General features: G+C 33.1%; 1 protein-coding gene across 1 annotated transcript; it reads left to right on the top strand.

Annotated features, from left to right (window-relative positions):
* Positions 1 to 4,388: 4,388 nt before the first annotated feature.
* LOC127720594 (endoglucanase G-like) lies at positions 4,389 to 23,836 on the top strand. The gene is made up of 11 exons (XM_052227261.1): positions 4,389 to 4,551; positions 5,712 to 5,913; positions 8,964 to 9,134; positions 11,715 to 11,899; positions 13,234 to 13,393; positions 15,304 to 15,415; positions 16,223 to 16,373; positions 18,236 to 18,392; positions 20,586 to 20,751; positions 21,182 to 21,372; positions 23,744 to 23,836. The coding sequence occupies exons 1-11, from the start codon at positions 4,420 to 4,422 to the stop codon at positions 23,782 to 23,784; spliced, it is 1,668 nt and encodes a 555-aa protein (XP_052083221.1). The 5' UTR covers positions 4,389 to 4,419; the 3' UTR covers positions 23,785 to 23,836.
* The last annotated feature ends 848 nt before the right edge of the window (positions 23,837 to 24,684 follow it).

Below are 24,684 nucleotides of genomic sequence, written 5' to 3'. Positions count from 1 at the left end.
TATAATTAGGGGCTAAAGGGTCGCAGCAGTCCATTCCATTATTCAAAATATCCATTTCATTATTCAAAATTGGCTATTTCTTAATTTTCACGCGTATTTTGGCGTTTAGGCCCTCCGTAACCCCTCTAATGGTCATTGCGGCACATATCGTTTATACTCAGTTTATTCCTCTATCAATAAGCTTTTATTTGGTGTATAAATATTTCCTCGATTAGGGGCTGACGGGTTGCAGCAGTCCATTCCATTATTAAAAATAAGCTATTTCTTAATGTTCACGCGTATTTCGATATTTAGGTCCTTCGTTACTCCTCTAATATGCGTTTCGGAACATATTGACTATATACCTTTTGTTTCTCTCTTAATAAGCTTTCGAATGAGGTATAAGGTATATCTATAATTAGGGGCTAGAGGGTCGCAGCAGTCCATTCCATTATTCAAAATATCCATTTCATTATTAAAATTGGCTATTTCTTAATTTTCACGCGTATTTTGGCATTTAGGTCCTCCGTAACCCCTCTAATGGTCATTGCTGAACAATCGACTTGTTATATCTATAATTAGAGGATGAAGAATAGCAAAGGTCCAGTGAAAATAAAAAAAGACCACATAGAGTATTTTAATTTATATATATATATATGTTTTGGTATTCAGGTCGTCCATACATTGAACCAAGGAATTTCTGTTAAAAATAGTTACGAAAACCTACTAGTTTATCCTCCGAAACTAAGAACCAGATAAATAAATCAAATTAAAATTTAAAGAGTGTTTTTATTTATTTTTTCTGATATCAATTGAATATTTGTTAGATAACTCCAAAAAGACTAATTTAGAAATACGGGATATAGCTATATAGTGTCACAGTCATTTTTTTTATTTTTATTTCACTATTCACCGCTTCAACTTGAATAATGAAACATAAACTATTTCATTATTCATTATTCATCACTTAACATTGAATAGTGAATAGTGAACTATTTCATTATTCGTTATTGAATTTTGAATAATGAAAAATGAATAATGAACGTACTTCAGCGCGGTTATATCCTGTGTTGAACACCATCTTATCATGAATTTTTTTTTTACCAAAATGGGAAAAAAAATAATGTGGAATGCTTACCATATATAAAATATAATGATACGTTATCATGAAATAATATACGATTTACAAGTACAGTAGTTTATACATGCTTCCCCTCTGTTATGTAGAAACCACTGTTATTATAAAATCATATGAATAAGAGTATGAACACATCAGTTAAGTGAAAATAACTGGAAATTAGAAGAAATTAAAGACAATCTAATTATTAGTCTTCGTCAAAATGCCAGATTTTGATTGGTTAATACGAGGGAGACAATTTACTCTATCCCATGGCAAATACTCTATTACCCTTCACGGAGACGCTTGCTCAAGTGTTCGCTTTAATGAATACTGATAATTGTTATATACAAGACGTCATAGTTTATAACTTTGAATTTGAAATTTAATAGACAGTAATAACAGAACATTAAGTATAATAAATTAAATATAAGAACAGAGTTCCAATGTCCCCCGCGTTGCACATATTTTATATTTTCAAAAGGTCATAACTCTTTTAAAAAAAGTCGATCGGCCACCATTATAGAACTTGTCCGAGATATTGCTGATATTAACCTATAGTATAAGTTTTATAAAAATCTGGCAAGAATTGTACCCGTGAGAGCGCTAACGATATTAACCTATAGTATAAGTTTTATAAAAATCTGGCAAGAATTGTACCCGTGAGAGCGCTAACGCCTCCATTTTCAATAAATTTAATATTTCCAAGGGGCATAACTCTTTTAAAAAAGTCGATCGGCTTCATTATAGAACTTGCCCGAGATATTTCTGATATTAATCTATAGTATAAGTTTTATAAAAATCTGGCAAGAATTGTACCTGTGAGAGCGCTAACATGACCGGACGGACGGACGGACGGACGGACACACAGACGGATACACGGACGGACGCCCGGTATTTCCATGTCCCCCGCAACGCGTTATGCGGGGGACAATAACACATATCTGAGAGGGTGATAGAGCAGTTTGTTACCCCTCGAAAAGACATTGTCAACCTTGGTTTCGCCTCAGTTGACAATGTTTTCTCGAGGTAACAATCTGCTCTATCACCCTCTCAGCCATGTGTTATTTATATACTATACACCTGGAGAAAAAAATGTCCATGCCCCATACACCTGTGGTTTCACGTACGGACGAAACTGTCGACAGCATAAAGGTGCTTAAAACTTACTCGAGATAGTGAGGGCAAGACAATTAACAAATATACCAAGGTTCAGACAAAATGTAACAAAGATAAAGGATTTCGGTTAATAAGTTGTGCCGATTTTGGTTCAGAGAACGAGCTGTGTCTGTTAAGGAAGTTAAAATTTATACGAAAAATACCTATATGGTCTAAATACTCATATGGTCCAGCCCGTTAATAACCAAACGAGTATATACTCATATGGTCATGACCAATTGCGTGCGGTCCAAATACTCATATGGGCCGGAACATATACATACTTTGTACAACTATTCACACATTATCATTTTTGCATATCTTAATCTAATATGTATAATGTATTGTATTGTTTGTATGCATGTTTGTAAATATAATCTATTGTTACAAACTGTTTAGGAGTATAAGTTTGACTAACTTGTGTCTCATTTAATGCAAATAAAATGTATTCAAACTAAACACTTATGATCCTACATCCTGTCGATACAGATATTTATAGTGTGTCATTGCAAAAGGTCTTGCTTTTCTCAGACTGTTTATGGACTCTTTACACTAAATCCGTTGGATGTGTATTGATTGATATTTTAGTCTTGGAAATAAAATAGAGAATGAAAAGGGGAATGTGTCAAAGAAGCAACAACCAGACAAAAGAGCAGAAAATGGTGAACATTTGTATCATTTACCATAGTAATGACAGAACCAGTGCTTAAGTTTAGTTTAGTTGCACCTATTTAGAGTTCCACATGTTCAGTTATGACATGTTAAATTAGCACGGAAAGTTCAATAACTAAGCTATTACATGTTCTTATTATGTAAATATAGGCACTGACTTTGTCACAAGTAGGTCTATAGATAAGACATATTTAGGTTGTTTGTCAACCAGGTAAGTCAACCTTTTATAGCTGACTATCCGGTGTGGGTTTTTCGCATTGTTGAAGGTCAATAGAGCTTTGGTGGATAGTTGCCTCATTTGCAATTATACCGCATTTTCTTATTAGTAAAAGGACATTCATATTATCCCATATAATGCCGTTTTAGTTCTGATAGTGTTTTCTAGAACAAGTCTATACTTAGAAGCAATATCGGTCTTTCCAGGACGTCTTTCCATTTTATCCGCACTTATCTTGGATCTCATTTTCATAAAAGAAACCTCAGTGATATTGTAAAATAGAGAATAAAACCATCGGTAATTGTTTACCAACCAAATATTAACCACAATGCTTAAGACACTTTTTATCATATAAATAAATGGAGCCATAATGATTATACGTCAGTAAGACAGCAACCAAGCGACGCAAATAATCAAAAGACATCTAGTGGTCAACATTTAGTATGCAATATGTCAAGGTCTAATTCTAAGAGGGTCTAGATAGGATTTACAGAAAAGAACATAATGGCCCCCCCAAACATAATGAATAGAGAAAATGAGCAACTATAAGAAAAGAGAATTATGGGAGGCAACATTATAAAGAATAACTGTGGAAAATAAAAAACTTGGATATTACAATACTGATTACAGAAAGGAACGATATGCTAAATAAAGAAATCATTTAACTGCAGACAAATTTAATAGTAAAATCTTGTTCAAGACAAATTTACAGAATACGCGCTATTTTCAAAGATAAGGTAAAATGCCATCAAAATTTAAAGAAAACAGAAATCAAAGACCCCCATCCAGACCCTGTTTTATGTGTTTATAAAATTTATGAATAAAATTAAAGAGAAATGATCAGAGATCTGCCATTAACATCAAATTCTTCAAGTAAGTAAATCATCAACAGTATAACCTAGTCATTGCATTTACAGTCAAAACTGTAACGTTGTAGTTTACTTTGTACACACAAACATGTTATGGATTGATACCCCATATCCTTTGTTTTTCTATTAAACTGAACCATTGGGGGAGCTCATCAGGTATCACTTGTCTCAATAAAGCTAGGTAGGCAATTAGTAGACTAAAAAATAAACTTTTTAGTCGCTCGCAACATAGGTTTTGCCTATCAACATGTAACATTATTTCAATATAAGGACAATATTGTTTTCCTATTGAAGGGTATCTTTCGTACAATTACAAGTTATCTTTCATTGTTTCCATTTCTGTCTGTAGGAATATGACCGCAATGTTGCTATTATTGCTGGTACTTCCGGTCTTGACACATGCAGACATGACAACAACCATGACTAGTGTAAATGACTGGGGTGGTAGGATGGAAGGTCATTTCCGGTTCCAAATAACAGAGGAACTTAATGGATGGGAATGCTTTATCACGTTCTCCAGTCCAATTACAAAGATAAATGTAAATATTCAAATTCGAATTACTTTTCTCAACGATAAAATGGATACCAATTTGTTCGTTTGATTTTATTTTGTTCATCATCTTAAAACAGCAACCACGTGTTTTAGAATAGGAAAAAAGAAATCTATTTATTGATGCAAACCTACGGACGACATTAAACTATAAATTCAAACGCCAAGGATTTCAATATTAAATTAAATACACTTTACATAGAGTACAGACGCGCGTTTCATCTACAAAAAACTCATCAGTGAGGCTCGAAAAAAGTTAAAATTTCGTAAGGGTTCCGCGGAACCCATTGTCTCGCCTACTTTTGCTGTTGTCTATGTTTTCAGACGGAATGAAGGATTGCTATGTCTCGCTTTTGCGACAAAATTCGCAGGCTCAACAAAAATGGGGAAAAAAATATTAAAATTTTTCCTCTAGATAGTATCTGTTGATTGTAAGAAGCTTCTGTCCAAGTTTGGTAAAAATCCAGGATGGTTTATGAATCTAATAAATGTTTTAAAAACTTTAACTGCAGACTGTATGTAATGTTAACTGGAAGAAAAACTAAGTCTATTTATACGTAATATACGGAAAAACAGGAAATAAATTTTTACAAAATTTCATTCTAGATACTAGCTTTTGACCATAAACAAGCTTCTGTCTAAGTTTGGTAGAAATCCAGGATATTTTAAGAAAGTTATTAAAATTTTTAAAACTTTAACCACAAAGAGAATGTAATGTTAACTGGCAGAAAAACTAAGTCCATTTATAAGTAAAATACGGATAAAACAGGATTTAAAAAAAAAAAAATACTTCTGGATACTATCTTATGATCATAAACAAGCTTCTGTCCAAGTTTGGTAGAAATCCAGGATAGTTTAAGAAAGTTATTAAAATTTCAAAACTTTAACCACAGAGTGAATATTTGTGGACGCCGCCGACGACGACGACGGAATGTATGATCGCTATGTCTCGCTTTTGCAACAAAAGTCGCAGGCTCGACAAAAAGGCCAAATAAAATACGAATATGAAGAAATTCCGAAATGTTTTGCCAAATACAGCTAATGAAACTATTCCTGAAATATACCTTTGCAATAAAGAAAAAATAAATCTACTAACGGTATGTCATTTATTTTTATTTTGAAATTACATTTACAACCATATTATTGCAGCAATGGATGGGCGACGAGATTGAACATTCAACTGATAACTCGGTTCATATACTGGTTAATCGAAGACATACTGGTGTGAAGAAGATAGGGGACACGTTGGATATCACTGTCCAGCTTGAATACAGTGGAACAAAACCAACAGGAACAGCAGTCCTGAAAAATCTGGGAGTTGATACATTCACTGTTCCCCCATTACCAAATAGTATGTACGGTACTTTTGAATTCATAATTGATCTTTGCGAATCCACAGCCGCGTGACATTGACTTTAAGATACATAATTGGAAGTGACATAACTGTCATTTAGTATCAGATTTGGAGCTTTAAAAATGATCTTATCCGCCATATTCATTTGATTGTGCATTTATCAATTTGAAACTGTAACACTTAATAGTCTATTCTTTTTATGTCCCATTTGGTCGTATTGCTCCTCCCTTTTGTGGGTATTCATCGTTCCAGATGAAGGTAAATCCAGAAAATCCTTTCAGACGGACACAATTATATAATGTGTTATTTTCAATTTTTACCGAATAATTGCGTTTTAAAAAATTGCTAAAAAACTGTTTAATGCAATAGTAGTCAGAATTTTTATAACACCCCGTAATGGAATATCTTTGTATTCTTCATAATTTTAACGATGATTGCTTTGTATAGTGATAAAGTGAAACAAGTTCGAAGAACCCTCCCAACCCCCATGAAAACAACAACAGCAACAAACATGAATTCTAATCATTTCATTACATTTCATTGATAATGTATTCAATGCTGTCATACAACATTATTCAAAAACATTAGTTTAACTAATAGGAGAAATAACAATATAATTTGTATCTGAGCTATATTGGTCGGTTCAAAAGCTATATCTCTTCTTTGTGTTTTTGTTCTGAAAACTGCACAGGTACTTGTCTCAGAATTTTTTTCCCCTATATACCTTAATATAACAAAAAGTACTTAACTCGCATTTTTGAAAAATGTCAGCCGGTCGCGAAATTCCGTTATATGCCGATTTCTCGGTTGTCAAACCCTCTAAAACTTGTTATGTCGTAAATCTAAATTGATTTTTCTACACAATGGTGTATGACACGCCTACTTTTGTTTTTGGAATCATCCGTAGCAATCCTACCCAAGTATGTCAATCGTAATTATTTCGTCTACCGACGCCAACTTGGAAATATATGTCTCGCAGTAAAAGGTATCTTCCCACATCGTTGTCAATATAATGGAATTTGATGCGACTGTCATACAAGTGAGAGGTTTAGCTAGCTATAAAACCAGGTTCAATCCACCATTTTCTACATAAGAAAATGCCTGTACCAAGTCAGGAATATGACAGTTGTTATCCATTCGTTTGACGTGTTTGTTTGTTTTTTTTTGTTTTTTGATTTTGCCATTTGATTGGGGACTTTCCTTTTTGAATTTTCCTCGGAGTTCAGTATTTTTGTGATTTTACTCCCACTCTCTTTATATATCTCGAATTCCGATTGGTCAAATTTATGGGAAGGTCTTAATGTTTCTCGGAGTTATCTGATCTTATTTCATTTCATACGTAAAGTCCAGAGAGAGTCTGAATGACATTGACGTAATGGGAAAATTTATGTCTAAAAAAAGAAACTCGTAACTTATTAGACATACCACAAATAACAGTTGTTAGATTTTTTTTCACGGTACCTTATACAATTTTACTTACTGGGTGATAAGTTCTATTTAGACAAAACTTAATAAGTTTTTTTAAAATAATTTTTATAATTAATCATTTACTGCGAGTTTTGTATTTCCAATCTGGCGTCGGTAGACGAAATAATGACGATTGACATACTTGGGTTGGCCTGCTACAGATGATTCCGTCAACAAAAGTAGGCGTGGTATACACCATTGTGTAGAAAAATCAATTTAGATTTACGACATAACAAGTTCTAGTGGGGTTGACAACCAATAAATCGGCATATAACAGAATTTCGCGACCGGCTGACGTTTTTAAAAAATGCGAGTTAAGTACCTTGTGTTATATTAAGGTATATAGGAAATTTTTTTCTGAGACAAGTGCCTGTGGAAAACTGTACTGGTATTTCATGCAAATAATGACATCGCTTGCTTCCTCTAGAACTAAACTTGAAGCCTGTTATTCGTTTTGCTTTATTTATTTCTAAACTCCATAATTTGCTGTCATCTATAACAAAAACTACTATTCTTTTTCTGTTGTAAAAACTGTGCTGCAGCTACTTACTCTTATATGTTTATGCTTTTAGTAGTACTTTATTTCAATATGCTTTGAACTTGATATCTTCTGCTTTTAATGTATGTATGTGCTATATATCTATATGCTGCTTGCATTTGTCTCTTCTTTGCATGTGCTCTGTCTGTATTGATATCTTCTACTTTCAGTTGCTTCATTTGTATCTGTTTATATGTATATGTTGCTTTGCTTTTCATACTGCATGTGCATTGTATGTATTGATGTGTGCTGCTTTGTATGTATTGATGTGTGCTGCTTTGTATGCATGTATTGATTAATTGGTGTTTAACGCCACTTTCAGCACTATTGTGCTATTTCGTGGCGGTCAGCTTTTATTGGTAGAGGAAGTCGGAGTGTCCGGAGAAAACCACTGACCTTCGGTGGGAAAACTTACAATCCCAGTCAATTAAAATTAGAGTCAAGCGGAATTCGAACTCACCTCAGTGTTGACAGGCTAGTGACACAGTAGTTCGACTACTTAGGCCCTCTGTATGTATTGAAATGTGCTGCTGAATTTGTATTGCTTGTATGTGTTATATTTATATATTTGCTGCTATTCTATAATTGATTTGTTATGTTTTATATATCAGTCGGTTAAAGAGCTCTAACGTTCTTTGTATGTATTTATGAAAACCCGGCTTTAAATAAAGATTACTTACTTACTTAGAACAACAGTCCATTTATTGAATATGTATCTTTAAATGCTCTCTTAAAATATGGTACTTCATTTGTCTTAACGTCTTTTGAAATAATAAAGTTATAGCTGTAGAAATACGACCGCCATAAATTCCGTGAATTTAAATATTGGGGTAACCTTTAATTCCTTAAAAAGATTCTTTAAAAAACGACATTTTATAATAGTTGTCATTTTATTATTTCAAATAATTCCATGGTGTTGTCAGTTGTATTCGACTTTAAGTTTGAATGTCCTTTTTGTATATTTCGCCTGTCATTCCAGAGTGTATATCATATTATCACACGTGCTACTCATATAAAAGAACCAATTGTTTTCCCCCTCCAGATGATGGTACAAAGTATAATTATGATGAAGTCCTCGAAAAGTCAATATTATTTTACGCGGCGCAAAGGTCTGGCAAACTTCCGGCAGATAACCCTATACCATGGCGAAATGATTCTGCTCTGCTTGACAAAGGACAAAATGGTGAAGATTTAACCGGTGGATGGTATGATGGTATGTATTTTTGATTTGAAAACTACGAATCTAAATAGATTTTCGAAGGGCACTTTTTTATTGCTTTTTTTACATTCATGTATATAAAATGCTTCAATATTGTAGGTGTTTTTTCTCTTTAGTATTGGCTATGTTTTTCGTAGAGTTATGATTTCTGATTGTCCTTTAGTGTCTTTAAATTTGTCTTCAACAAGATACGCAACATTGTCAGCTTATCTTCTGAACAGTAATTATTATATAGATGATTGTAACCTCGGAACTATTACACGGAGTATGTCTGTTAGCTGGAACACATACTAGGGGGAATCGACCTTTGAATACCTGCAATACAATGTGTGTATGTTTTTTATTATTATTATTATTATTAGTTTTCAATATTTTAATTTAATGAATCAATGTTAAATAATAGTTTTTTACAATTGCAGAAGAAATTAATAACACAATACAAAAGTATTCACGGATATTGAAACTATTTCGGTAAAAAAGCTCATTTGGTTACTCTCTTCAGTTAAATCATTTGTCATAAAATAGTTTATTAGCTTAATAGTCAGCTTGAAAGAAGAAGAAAAAATAAAATAATTACATGTATTAATGAATTTAACAATTAAAGTTGGGTTTATCGTCGATTTTGTATCAATACAGAAATAACTGTTGTGCAATAATATTGATTGTTATTTTCGGTACTAGTATTGATTTTCAACGGTCACATTCACATATTTTATCATTTAATTCAAGTTTGAACCAAATGCAGCTACCTCCTGGTCAATTTATATTCAATATTTCTATGATTAGGAATTCATGGAGAAACACAAAAAGGAATGGAAATCCGTTGAGCTACATTTTTTTTTCAAAATTCACACATATATAGATGTTGCATTCCTTTGAACTTCATTTTTCGGAGATTTATGAAACATCAGGTATAACTTCCTCCTTCTCATACATAGAATGAGATATACTCGCCAACCGTTTGCTACCACTAAATTCATAAGTAATAAAATCGCTGACGAAGTAATTTGATTTGATCTGATGTTCTTCAATTTAGCAGCAACTCAAGGGCCGGTTAGCTAGCTATAAAACCAGGTTTATACCACCATTTTCTACATTAAGGAAATGCCTGTACCAAGTCAGGAATATGACAGTTGTTTTCCATTCGTTTGATGTGTTTGAGCTTTTGATTTTGCCATTTGATAAGGGACTTTCCGTTTTGAATATTCCTTGGTGTTCGGTATTTTTGTTATTTTACTTTTTACAGCTCTAAACAAAAGAGATTGTACTGCTTTCAATGAAACTTGTCATGGAAGATTATATGAGAGAATGTTTTTTCATTCTTTCATTTATGAAATGTTACTAAGATCTAATGGTAAACTGCAATGCATCGCCAATAAAGATAACAAGGATAGTCTTTGAAATAATCTATATAAAATATTGAGATGTGGTATGATTGCTCATTAGCCAAACTTTTCGCCAGGAACAAAAGAACGAGTAGCGGGGTTAAACCTGTATAGAAGCGCAATGGCGTAACAGCACAACATAAGAAAACTGTAAACATCAGTTGGAAAGGATTTGTATCATCAGATCTGCACATACTGTTTTTAAGTATATCATACTAAGATATAATTTCTATATTTAATTTCTTTTTTTTATATAAAATATTTTAACTACATTTTTTGATGCATTTTCTCGATTTACTCTTCGGAACTATAACCAGAGCGACGTGGCACATTGAAAAGGTCATAAACCACGTATAAATAAGATCAATTGCATAATTGTTTTATTTATAAAGTCGGGTATACATATAACAATACAAACATAAGCTCTGTAGAGCTTTTAACCGACATAACATGTGATAAACATAAGACATAAAACACATAAAACAGAAAGCACATTATGCAAAGCATAACTATTGTTATTAAACCACAGCAAATTATAGCAAATAACAAGCAAATCGAAGTATATAAAAGCAAACATAAAATGCAGACAATTGACATTCATGCAGTAGCTATTAAGCACTAAAAGAATTTCAAGCATTTAGAACAAAACAAAAAAGTATAAAACAAAAATATAAAAGCCAGAGTATATAAGATAAATAAATGTTCTACAGCTCACTCAGATCTGCAGGAGGAACACTTTACACGAACTGCCCTCCCAATTAGCAACCAAACTTTTAAACTAACCAAAAGGTATTTCTTCCCTTATCTTATTCGGCAGTTTGTTCCAGAGTTTGGCTCCTGCAAATCTGAATGACTGTAGCTCATGGGTAGTTGTCCTTACCCTAGGAATGTCATCTATATTATCATTTCTGAAAGAGTAACCACAGTCTTTAATTCCAATAAGATCATGTAAATACAGTGGACATTGTTTATTAGCAATTCTATGTACCTCTATTGCTATCATTCTAATTCTCTCTTATTTTTAAAGTTTGTAATTTTGATTTAGTTAACAGTTGTTGATAATCCTACAATGTATTCTATTCAATAGTTCTGTACATTTAATTCCAGATTTTTGTCAATTTAATTGGGCTTTTGGTGAACCGTTTGGACTATATAATATACACGTGTTTTATTTCCTATTGTATTTCAGCTGGAGACAATGTAAAATTTGGGTTCCCGATGTCTGCTACTGTAACAATACTTGCATGGGGACTTCTGGAGTTCAAGGACGCCTATTTCGCAAGTGAGGAGCTAGGAGAGATGTACGACTGTATAAGGTGGCCATTAGAATGGATGCTAAAATGCCACACAGGGAAAAATGAACTTTATGTCCAGGTAAAAACATCAATTACTTCCGATTTTTGGCGTAACAAATGTCTATACTAAATATTTAATTCTTACGATTATTTTGAAATAAATTTTATTTCTCAATTGACCTTTATTTTGTGTCATTTTTTTGTTGAGCCTGCGACTTTTGTCGCAGAAAGCTCGACATAGGGATAGTGATCCGGCTACGGCGGCGGCGTTAGCTAACTTCTTAAAAGCTTTATATTTTCCAAGGTGGAAGACCTGGATGCTTTTTACTTTGTATATAGATGACTGGTGTTATGAAGTTTCCGTCTGTCATATGTCCATTGTCCTTGACCTCATTTTCATGGTTGAGTGACTACTTGAAAAAAAAGTTAAATTTTTTTGTAATGTTAATTTTTCTCTTATTATGAGTAATATGATAACTATATTTAATACGTTCGTACCTTGCAAGGTCCTCATGCCCGTCAGACAGTTTTCATCTGACCTCGACCTCATTTCATGGATCAGTGAACAAGGTTAAGTTTTCGTGGTCAAGTCCATATATCAGATACTATAAGCAATAGGTCTTCTATATTTGGTGTATGGAATGATTGTAAGGTGTACATGTCAAACTAGCAGGTGTCATGTGACATTGACCTCATTTTCATGGTTCAGTGGTTAAAGTTAAGTTTTTGTGTTTTGATCTTTTTTTCTAATACTATATGCAATAGGTCAACTATATTTGGTGTATGGAAATATTTTACAATGTACATGTCAGTCTGGCAGGTTTTATTTGACCTTGACCTCATTTTCAAGGTTCATTGCTCAGTGTTTATTTTTTGTGATTTGGTCTGTTTTTTCTTAAACTATAACCAATAGGTCAACTATATTTGTTGTATGGAATGATTGTAAGGTGTATATGTCTGTCTGGCGGGTATCATCTGACCTTGACCTCATTTTCATGGTTCATTGGTCAATGTTAAGATTTCCTGGTTAAGTTTGTTTCTTAGATACTATAAGCAATAGGTCAACTATAATATTTAATGCATAGATTGATTGTAAGGTGTACATGTTTGTCTGGCATGGTTCATCTGACCTTGACCTTATTTTCATGGTTCATTGGTCAATGTTTAGTTTTCCTGTTTAAGTCTGTTTCTTAGAAACTATAAGCAATAGGTCAACTATATTTGGTGTATTGAATGATTGTAAGGTGTACATGTATTTCCGGTTTGGTTTATCTGTTTATGTGATACTTTTAGTAAAGCTTTATATTTAGGACTATCAACATAAAATCAATGGTCAGTAAAGAAGGCGAGACATTTCAGCGTGTGCACTCTTGTTTATCAATTCATGACTTCAGTAATTATTTGAATACATAGGTTGGTGATGGTGGAAAAGATCATGCATTTTGGGGAAGACCGGAAGACATGCAAATGGATAGGCCCGCATTCAAAATAACTGAAACTAATCCAGGAAGTGACGTAGCAGCAGAATATGCTGCTGCAATGGCTGTGGGATCTATGGTGTTTAAAGAAAAGGGTAGAAATCTTATAGATAATATGAGATAAATTTAAAGATAAATGTCTCTTATTAAGGATCTTTTGTGTTTAAAGAAAAGGGTAGAAAGCTTACAAATAAGATAAGATATATTTTAAAATAAATGTCTCTTATTAAGTATATATGGTGTTTAATGAAAAGGGTAGAAATCTTATAGATAAGATAGATATATTTTCAATCATGTTTCTTATTAAGGATCCATGGCATTTAAAGAAAAGGGTTCAAATCTTATAGATGAGATAAGATATATCTTAAGCAATGTTTCTTATTAAGGATCTATGGTGTTTAATTATTGATTTCTTTACGCCACATCATCACAAAAAGGCTATATCGCGGCCTATGGTGTTTTAAGAAGAGGATAGAAATATTAAAGATATCATTCGATATATTTTAAGCCATATTTCTTATTAACTACAAATTATTGTGTATACAGCATTGCATATTCTTTTTTTTACATAAAAGACGCAAAATCAGAGCAACACTTATAAAGACATCTTTTTAAAAAAAAATTTGAAGTGTTCTGGAAATATCATAAAAATAAGAATATAAAATTACAAGTTTAAAACTGATTAATGTCGTCTGTGGAATTGGAAGAACGTTGGTATTTTCGTTAGAATTGTTTCACATTTTCTTTGTCATGTCGAGGCCTGTTATAGCTGACTATAAGGTATGGGTATTGCTCATTTTTGGAGGCCGTACGGTGACCTATAGTTGCTTAAAGTCGCTTCATTTGGACTGTGTTGGATTACTGTCTTATTGACAATCATACAACATCTCCTTAATTGATATAATATAAAATTTACGTAAAAGTTTTCCCTTTTAAGGATTTTCAAACCCTGCTCTTCAATTTGTATACGTAAGAATGCTCATAAACTGGAAATGTTTTACTTTTAAAAGGCTAGATTTTGAATGAGATCTACATATCAACATGTTTTTGACGAAAAGTCTTTCCTATTAATCATACTCCTTAGAATTTTACGTTCTAAAACATTTTAATAATCAAGCGACCACAATCATGTATTTATACATTTGCGCATTAGTATGCATATTATACGTTAAGATATACGAACAAACATTCATGATCAGTTAAAATACCAAAGCGTATAGTTTTACTTCCCGCCACCCTCAACAATTTAGTTTAAAGATTTTCTTTGGTCGATAAACACATGTTCTGTCAAACGCTATTTTATGTGCATCAAATGATAGTTTTCGTAAACCGTACTCGGTTCTGTAAAATGGTCATTGTCTTGCAAGCTGAGCTCCCATTTAATGAATGCAATAGGGGAACCGAATATTTTCACCGAAAACAGTACAAAGAAGACAAGTCAAACTATCAAGTAAGTTCAGCCTTTCTTAAAAGGTAAGAAGTCCTTCAGAGTATCATATTTTATTGTTGATTGGATCTTAAATACCCATACTGTAATGTTATTCCTTCTCCTGTACGGGACATGTTCATAATTGTATATCTCATTTTAGCCAATAGAACCTTAGCCACATTTTAAAGCAACCATTCAGAACTGATATTTATGAGGTAATGGTTTCATGATGGCCTGAAAATCGAATGAAACTAATAGCTTCGCACCGTGATGCGAAGCAACTAGTATCTGTCAAGCAATTGCGGGTAGTGAAATCTCGTTCCATCTGACCATGGGAACTAGAAGTACAACGCATAAAAAATAACGTATCTAAAAGCTGTGTATAAAGCAAGCAAACACACTTAAAAAATGTAAATTACAAGATATTGTACGAAATCTGATATTTTCACAGTCACGTTTACAACCGATCATGATTACAATATAGTCTAATAATGTGTTCTAATATACTTTATGCAATATGGTAGATGCTTGTTCATGAGACACTGTAAGATGACTTCTTCGTTAACTTTATTGTAGATCCAGTATTTTCAGCTAAGCTATTGGCTCATGCAAAACAGTTATACGATTTTGCAAAGACGTATAAAGGTATTTACAGCACAAGTGTTCCCGAGGCAGCCGCTTATTACAGGTAGGCATGCTGTACAGGAACGTGGTCCGTTGTTGTTTCTTTTTTTAATTAAGAGATTTTTGTTTTGCTTTAAGGAAATGTGTGTTTATTTCTTTAGAAATTTTTTGATAAAATTTATGTAGAGCTTAAACTTTTGTACAGATTGTTTATTAATGCAAACAGTGTGTCGACCTTTAACATGTCTTTTTTCTCAGTAAATTGTGCTATTAGGATTTTGTATAAAAATAAGGAGATGTGGTATGGTTGCCAATGACACAACTATCCACAAGGGACCAACTAACGTAGATGTAAGCAACTATAGGTTACTGTACGACCTTCAGCAATAATTAAAACCCGTACATCAAGTAAGATTTGAAAGACACCGACATATTGAAAAAATTCAAACGAGACAAACCGGTGAGCGTCCTGATTTCTGCTAAAATATTAGTAAAAAAAAACCCGCACAAGACAGCCAGCAACCAACAACAACCACTGAATTGCAGGCTCCTGACAAGGGACATGCAGATACAGAATATGGCGTGGTTAATATAAAAATAAGGGGATGTGGTATGATTGACAATGTGACTACTTTTCCGGAAAGCGCTTCGAACGTACGAAACTTATAAAATGTTATTTTCATTTAATGTATATCCAAAATTAACAGTCATTCGTAAGGGCCTTTTGTCTTTGTATATTTATTTGACAAAAAAGACAACTAGCTACCTTAATTCAAAAGACGTCACAGTAAACGTTTACGTCATATATAGTAAATAAAAAAAAAACCACACATTTCCATTGAAATATTATACGTTATATATAAATATATAGATCGGTTATGTATGAAGATGAACTATCATGGGGAGGAGCCTGGCTGTACATGGCAACCAATGATTCTCAATACCTGGACGATGCCGAGAAAAATTATCAGACAGGAGCGGCTTGGGGACAATCGTGGGATGATAAAAATACAGGAAATATGGTAAGATGTCGGCCGGACTGATATGCACAAATACTGTATCTTATTTGTCAAAAGTAACATAATCAGAAACACAAAGCCATTTCTAAAAGTGATTTGATAGGCTTTGAACCTATTGATATGATCGGATACTGTGGATTCATTTATATTCGTGGGTTCCAATTTTCGTGGATTAAGGAAAAAATTACTTTTCGTGGATATTTGATTTCGTGATTATACAAAAGTCTACATGCAAGCCTATAGAAAAAAATGTACTTCGTTGAATATTTGAATTCATGGTTCACCTATACCCGTACAATCAACGAAAATTGGAAGCTAACAGTGGTAATAAAATATTGGTAAGACGATTCAGACTGTGCCGAACCGTAAACGATCCGTGAATAGAATTGAACAGGTATAAATACGTGAAATGAAAAATATTAAGAAGTAAGACAATTTTAGTATTAAGATTAGGTGTTTGACTAGCAGTAATACATTGTCAGAAAATATAAGAAAATGTATATGGTATATTCAACCAACTACCTGTTATATGACCTCTTCCCCGCCGATAACTATGTTTATTGTATCGTTTTGCTGCTGATACATCACGGAGTCTATTTAGAAGTTGTGAACTCAGTCACAAATATGTTAAATCTCGCTAACTGTTCCCCTCTGAAGCCAGATGTCTGTAGTTTAGTTGTTATGATTGTTGTCATTAGTTGACAGCGACGAAAAAATTTCGACAACACGGATTTGAAGGATATTTTACAAACCATTAGAATATGCGGATAGGAACTGGATATCAATATCCAAAATGACATATGTAACTTTTGTACTTTTATACTTTCCAAGATATAGTAAATTAAGAATACAGAAAATATAGGTACGATTGTAAAGAACAAACATAAATATTGCAAAAGAGTTTTTTATCTTAGACTTTTATTTGTAGAAATCATGCTTCTTTGATTAGTTTTCACGACTTGTCCTTAAACTTTCCGTTTTATCTATCTAATATTGATGAACGGTCACCGAATTTAAGTATGAAAAGTTGAATTTTCTGAGTACGAGTATGAGTATGAATAGTTGAATGTTCAGAGTATAGATGTTAGTAGTTGAATGTTCAGAGTATAGATGTTAGTAGTTGAATGTTCAGAGTATAGATGTTAGTAGTTGAATGTTCAGAGTATAGATGTTAATTGTTGAATGTTCAGAGTATAGATGTTAGTAGTTGAATGTTCAGAGTATAGATGTTAGTAGTTGAATGTTCAGAGTATAGATGTTAGTAGTTGAATGTTCAGAGTATAGATGTTAGTAGTTGAATGTTCAGAGTATAGATGTTAGTAGTTGAATGTTCAGAGTATAGATGTTAGTAGTTGAATGTTCAGAGTATAGATGTTAGTAGTTGAATGTTTAGAGTATAGATGCTAGTAGTTGAATCTTCTCAAAAGAAATGAAATATGCATCCCAACCTCATTTTTCAATGTTGTTAGATATGACTGATACACTGAATGACTTTTCATATTAATACCGAATTTGGTGACCCCATAGACTTTTTGTATATCTTTCAAATGTAATTTTTAGTGTCTACATATTTGTACTTCTATTTGCAGAATTTTTAATTTGCTTTATTATGTAAAGTAAAAATTTACACATAATATGTTTTTTAAATATTTATAGCAGTTTTAAAAGCTATAGTTGCTTGCGAATTGTTATACCAGTTATCATTCGTGAGTTCCCCGTTTACGAAAATGTTCCTTAAGTGCTTTTTACGAATTTTTATCAATATAAGTTGAGCCATTAAGCCTTTCACGATTCCATATATGATGTTTACAGCTATAGATCTAGATATGTAACGTCTTTGTTATTTTTAATTGATATTATTTCAGATTTTACTGTATAACATAACAAAGAAAGACATCTACAAACAGGACTTAGAGCAGACTTTCAAGAACTGGATGCCGGGTGGAACCGGTGGTGATGCTTTACCTTACACCCCAAAAGGACTGGCTTTCAGACTACAGTGGGGATCCCTTAGATATGCTTGTAGGTTCATGTGTACTGGTTCTATCCATCAAAGAATAAAGAGAAGACCCCTTGTTATCTTTTATGTATTATGATAATTTCTCACAATATGTTGTATTTTCATTTTTTTTTTACCAAAAAGTGCAATAGTTGGCATATAGATTTTTTAGTTTGACAAAATTAGTATTCTGACTTATCTAACAACTCACACAATGTATAACAATATAAGCGCCCTTTTAATTGTCCCCCGCGCAACGCATTGCGGGGACATAGAAATACCGGGCGAACGTCCGTCCGTCCGGTCTTGTTAGTGCTCTCATATGTACAATTCTTGCCAGATTTTTATGAAACTTATATTATAGGTGTAAATCAGCAATGCCTTGGACGAGTTTGAAAATCAGTGCCGATCAATTATTTCTAAAAGAAGCTCCTTGGAAACATTAATTATATGGAAAATTGCATCGTTAGTGCTCTCATTTGTTCAATTCTTGTCAGATTTTTATGAAACTTATATCATAGGTTTATATCAGCAATGTCTTGGACGAGTTCGAAAATCAGTGCAGATCATTTATTCTTAAAAGAGTTATGCCCCTTGGAAACATTAATTATATGGAAAATTGCATTGTTAGCTCTCTCATATGTTCAATTCTTGCAAGAATTTTATGAAACTTGTATCATCGGTTTATATCAGCAATGTCTTTGACACTTCGAAAATAAGTTCTGATCAATTATTCTTAAACGAGTTATGCCCCTTGGAAATACTAATTATAATGGAAATCACATTGCATTTGCTCTGAAGCCTTCATTTCTCTAAGATATTAATAAAAAGTTTTAAAGAAAAAAAAAGTTTTTTTTTTTTAGTTATATATATATATTGCCCTTGTACCTTGGATAGATAAAATATGTGCAACGCGGGGGACATTGGAACTCTGTTCTTTTATTGAACTACAGGGGCGGATCCAGCCATTTTTTAAAAGGGGGGGGGGGGGGTTCCAACCATATCTCCCCATTCAAAAGCATTGATCGTCAAAAAAAGGGGGTTCCAACCCCCCTCCCCCCTCCCTGGATCCACCACTGAACTACAAGTGATAAATGGCTAGACAGAACATATAACAATGTTTTGTAAAGGAACAAATCGACGTACTCTCCCAAACCTATCTAACCAAGGCCTTCTTAAAAAGATGTCGTCTCATTATCACAGATTTTATATATTAAAGAAGATGGATAGCAGATGTTTGTTAAAATAGTGTTAGTACAGGAACAACATTACTGACAAAAATTAAAGTAAAAACTGTCGACGACTTAAGCATCTCCTAGTTATACAATTCCGGTGGCTCTTTAATTAAATGTTTACTTTTTCGCAAGTTTTTTGTAAAGGGGTAGGCCCGGTAAGACCCCCTTTTGGCCCCAAAATATAGCATTTTTACCAATTTGTTGAAATGTAAACTTTTAGCTATTTATTGGAAAGTAGAATACTTTTGCTACATAAATATTGGCTGTTTTTGACAATACAAATCAGGTAATAGCATCATTAATTCATGCAAAATTACTGAAATCTTCACAATTCTAATATTTGTGCTAATTTTAAGACGGTTTTTGTCTAAAATAGAAGTGGCCGCATCTGTGTTCAGTCTTAATATTTAAATATATGTTGAACTTGATGATATTATATAACATATATAAAGGTTGAGGCTGAACACGAATGCGGCCACTTTCATTTTAGACAAAAACCATCTGAAAAGTGACGTTTTATGGCATATTTGATAGATTTTTCATATTTAAGCTTGAATTTGAGCGTCTTTAATGACCATATCAGTTTAAATCTTTTACAAAAAACGAATTGAATCGACTGAAGTAGACACTCAAGTGTTTTTAAAATGTCAAAAATCTTCCATCAGAGGTACCTCAAATTTTAGGCCAAAACTAGCCCTTACCGGACCTTCTCCATTAATCGCAGAGTCATATATCGAGAAATAAGTATCAATGCCGATAATTCGACAAGACTTTATATTTTCCAACGTCTTAACAGGCACTTGTCTCTGAAAATTTCCCACCCCATTCACCTTAAGCGCCTGTGAACGTCTACCATAATAATTTTCCGAATATTACTAACCTTGCTGTAGTGTACACAATTCTTTGTTTAATAAATAAAATTTATAATTTTCTTTGTAAAATTCTTCGTTAGTTAATGAATTTATTCTCACCACATTATAGCTAATATGGCATTTATGGCTTTACTTGCGGCTGAAGTTGGTATGCATCCTACAGAATACCGAAAATGGGCTAAAAGTCAGATCGGATACGCCCTTGGAGACACAGGAAGAAGTTTTGTAGTAGGCTTCGGTGTTAATCCTCCATCAAGGCCTCACCACAGAGGAAGGTACGTATATATATTTTATTTTATTTTTATGTTTTTGCTTTTTACTCTGTCTTCGTTCTTGATTATAGTACAAGAACTTTTGCAGAGACCAACCAACCATTTGTCACATAAAAGAAAAAGAAAATAGTCAGTTTTGTACATTAGATTTAATCATTTTTATGAAATAGAAAGAAATACATAGCCTATCGTCATCCGTCAATTTCCATTAAAAGCACTAAAAAAAGAATACGCGTGCGTTATAAATGATAGTGTCCCTTTAACATAAGTTTTGTTAGTCGACCTGAATAATAAAATATACATTCATTCATGAAAATATTGTTTTCTTTTGAAGTATACAATTTCATAAATATTGTAACATTTCTATAATAACATGCCAGATGCTTAAGAAAATTAACATATCTTAAAGAAATTAATTGTAACTATTCTGTAGCTCGTGTCCAATGATGCCCGGGCCATGTTCTGACCTAAACAAGCAGGCAGATGCCCCAAATCCCCACACTTTATTTGGTGCCTTGGTTGGTGGTCCTGGACAAAGTGATCAATATAGAGATGACAGAAATAATTACATAAATAATGAAGTGGCATGTGACTATAATGCTGGATTCCAAAGTGCAGTAGCAGGTACGTATACTATCATGTGACTACAATGCTGGATTCCAAAGTACAGTAGCAGGTTTGTATACTAGTATGTGACTACAATGCTGGATTCTAGTGCAGTACCAGGTATGTATAATAGCATGTGACTACAATGCTGGATTCCGAAGTACAGTAGCAGATTTGTATACTAGCATGTGATTACAATCTGGTTACCAGTGTGCAGTAGCAGGTATGAAAAACAGTATGTATACTAGCAAATGACTACAATGCTGGCTTCCAGAGTGCAGTAGGTTTTATGTATACAGGATATATACCCTTCCACATCCTGTCTGTTTGTTTGATGTTTTTCTTCGTATCGATCTGATAAGTTTAGCCTATTTCAACTGATTTTATAGTTTGTTCTTATGTTGTTCTGCTACACCACTGTCTCAGGTTAGGGGAGGGTTGAGTGCTCACAAACATGTTTAACCCTGCCGCATTCTTTATTTGCCTGTCCCAAGCCAGGAGCCTGTAGTTCAGTGGTTGTCGTTGGTTGACGTCTGTCATATTTGTTATTCGTAAATTGTTTTGTTATAAATTAGTTCGTTAGTTTTTCTCAATTGGATTGTTCATATTTTTCACGTCGGAGCCTTTTATAGCCGACTATACGGTAATGGTTTTTCTCGTTGTTGAAGGCCGTACGATTGCCTATAATTGCTTACATCCATTTTATTTGAACTTTGGTGGATAGTTGTCTCGTTGGCAATCATACCACATCTCCTTATTTTTATATTGATGTCGTTTAAATAGTGGCTGTCATATTGATGTAGTAGTTACGTATATACACTAATGTATATTGCAATGATATAACGATAGCATTGAAGCTCTTTAAATTCGCACTTGATTTTGGCATTTACTTTTTTTATTCGGGACCCTCTAATAAAAATTTAAAACAACACTTTATAGTTTTAAGCGTCCGAAGCGCTTTCTGGATTTACCGTCATCAGGAACGCTTAATGTCGAATATTATTTTAAGGATTTATAAGAACCGAAACAGTTAAAGAGCTATGTGACCAATCCAAAAAGGACACAAAAATAACAGCCAAATTCATCTAAGGTCAACTTTGAAACCTTAGATTCGTAATGAGTCTTTTTTAGACAAGAAATGCGCGTCTTGTGTACAAAATTAAAAACCTGGTATCTCTAATGAGTTTTTTTTATTGACATTCAGATCGTTGAAGTATATACACGTAGTATATGTTTATAATTACGCAGCAGCAGGTCCTTTCACAGAAATCTTATGAGTAGGAATACTGCTTATAGTCATGACTATTTTATAAGTACAGATTAGGGTCACTTGTAATCGTAAGGAGAGTCGCTAGTTGCAGAGGGGCAATTGCAGATGTATTTCATATGATTGCACTACACCATAATATAATGACAAATATGAGTAATCTTTGTACACATTGAAATTAGATAAAAAAATTAGATACACTATATTATTGTGGCGATTATGGTTTAATGCTATTAACACGTTCGATTATAGCCACGAAATAGCTATGAGCAAAATAGCAAAAACGCAAAATTATAATCATACCTACAAAAAAAATGGGAAGTTTTCAAACGTTTGACTTGATTCGTATCTGATGAAAAATAATTCGGAAATAAATAGGCCATGTAATAGATGTATTACCTGTAATTGTTCATGGTATGTTCAGTACTGATGAAGATGATTACCTTAGCTGTATTTGACAACATCTTTGGGAATTTAAGGTCCTCAATGATCTTCAACTTCGTACTTTATTTGGTCGATTCGAGCGTCACTGATGAGTCTTTTGTAGACAAAACGCACGTCTGGCGTACAAAATTTTAATTCTAGTATTTATGATGAGTTTATTTACTATAGAAAGTAAACATTGTCCTAGAAATGAAAGTATTAATGCTGAAAGCTTTTTTGTCTCTTGATTCATAAACATAAATTTATTAACTATCGAATGTCCTCCTCCAAATAAACTCAAGATAGTGGTTTTTATGATGTCATTAAAAATGTTTCTTTTTGTTTTCCGACATCATTTGCAGTTCTGCTACTGATAAAGTGCAAAACTTGACAGACCGATTCATCCCGACAGTGGTGTATCTCATTCTCACATCCGGTCATACATGATGGTACTATAAGTTATACAAATAAAACTAAGGAGATGTGATATGATTGTCTATGGGACAACTATGCAGCAAAGCTTAAAATCATAGGAAAATGACGTAAACTACAGGTCACAAGTTCGATCTAAAACTCATCTCGTTTGTTTTGATAAATGTGCAAAGCAAAGCAGATTTTGTTTCATCTCGGATTTCAAGTTTATAAGTTCTGTTCGGTTTTAGTTGTAAGTATTCTCTATTTCATAAAATCTATTTTTAGGTTTGAAGTCACTGCATCTTCGTAATATATTGGACAGGTAGCCGTTCAACATACACCCTTTATAGATATCAGAATAAACATTTAAAGAACGAGTAATTGTTTTATTGTTTGGATATGAAACATAATTTATTTTCTTCATTTTCATTAGAAGTATATGCAATCAATAATGCATCTTAACTTGCATGTTCTTTGTTATATGACATTGTTTATACTGAAGCAAAGCAAGAAGCTTGCCTATTGATCTTAAGATTACAAGATATTATCAACTGACAATCTACATTTCGATATGGAAGAGACAATTGTTGGGTAATCAACCGTTAACACAAGTTGATCCCAATCACATGTTAATATGCCTATTCAAAGTCAGAAACCCCCTCGGTGGTTGTCTTTTTTTGTATCTTATCGTATTGATCAATTATGTTGAAGGCAGATCGTTGATAATCTGGGGCAGCAAAATAAATTTGGTATTACGAAATTTTGCATTAAATCTATCAAGACTTGTTTCGACTAGCACCAGTTTAGAGCATGGCATATGACACATACACATATCTTGTTCTTGAAAGGGAAACATCATACTTTGTAAAAAAAACCCACTCTGATTCAAACAAAAACTTCCTTGAAACTTACACCATCAAGATGCTTGTTTTTGTAATTGATAACACATTTGTTAGGTTTGGAGGACTCGTTTTTCAAAAGACAGTCGCCATTTTTTGTTTCTTTATTCATATGAAGCGCACTTCTGAAAAAGAATAGAAAGAAGCTAGCTTTATGCTTTAACTTCATTTCCAAGTCCTCTTACTGAAAATTTTTAAGTGTGGTGACTCTTATGACCGCATTTATCCAATCTAACTTTAGGATACCACGGATACAGTTAAGTCTGCCTCATGTATTTACTTACATCTAGAAATTTACAATGGTGGTATGTTGAGTACTAAACTGAA

This window comes from Mytilus californianus, unplaced genomic scaffold, assembly GCF_021869535.1.
Source record: "Mytilus californianus isolate M0D057914Y unplaced genomic scaffold, xbMytCali1.0.p SCAF_11, whole genome shotgun sequence".
In the NCBI taxonomy this organism is placed as follows: Eukaryota; Metazoa; Mollusca; class Bivalvia; order Mytilida; family Mytilidae; genus Mytilus; species Mytilus californianus.
The sequence above is the reverse complement of the archived record's forward strand: the minus strand, read 5'-3'. Positions and strand labels throughout refer to the sequence as shown.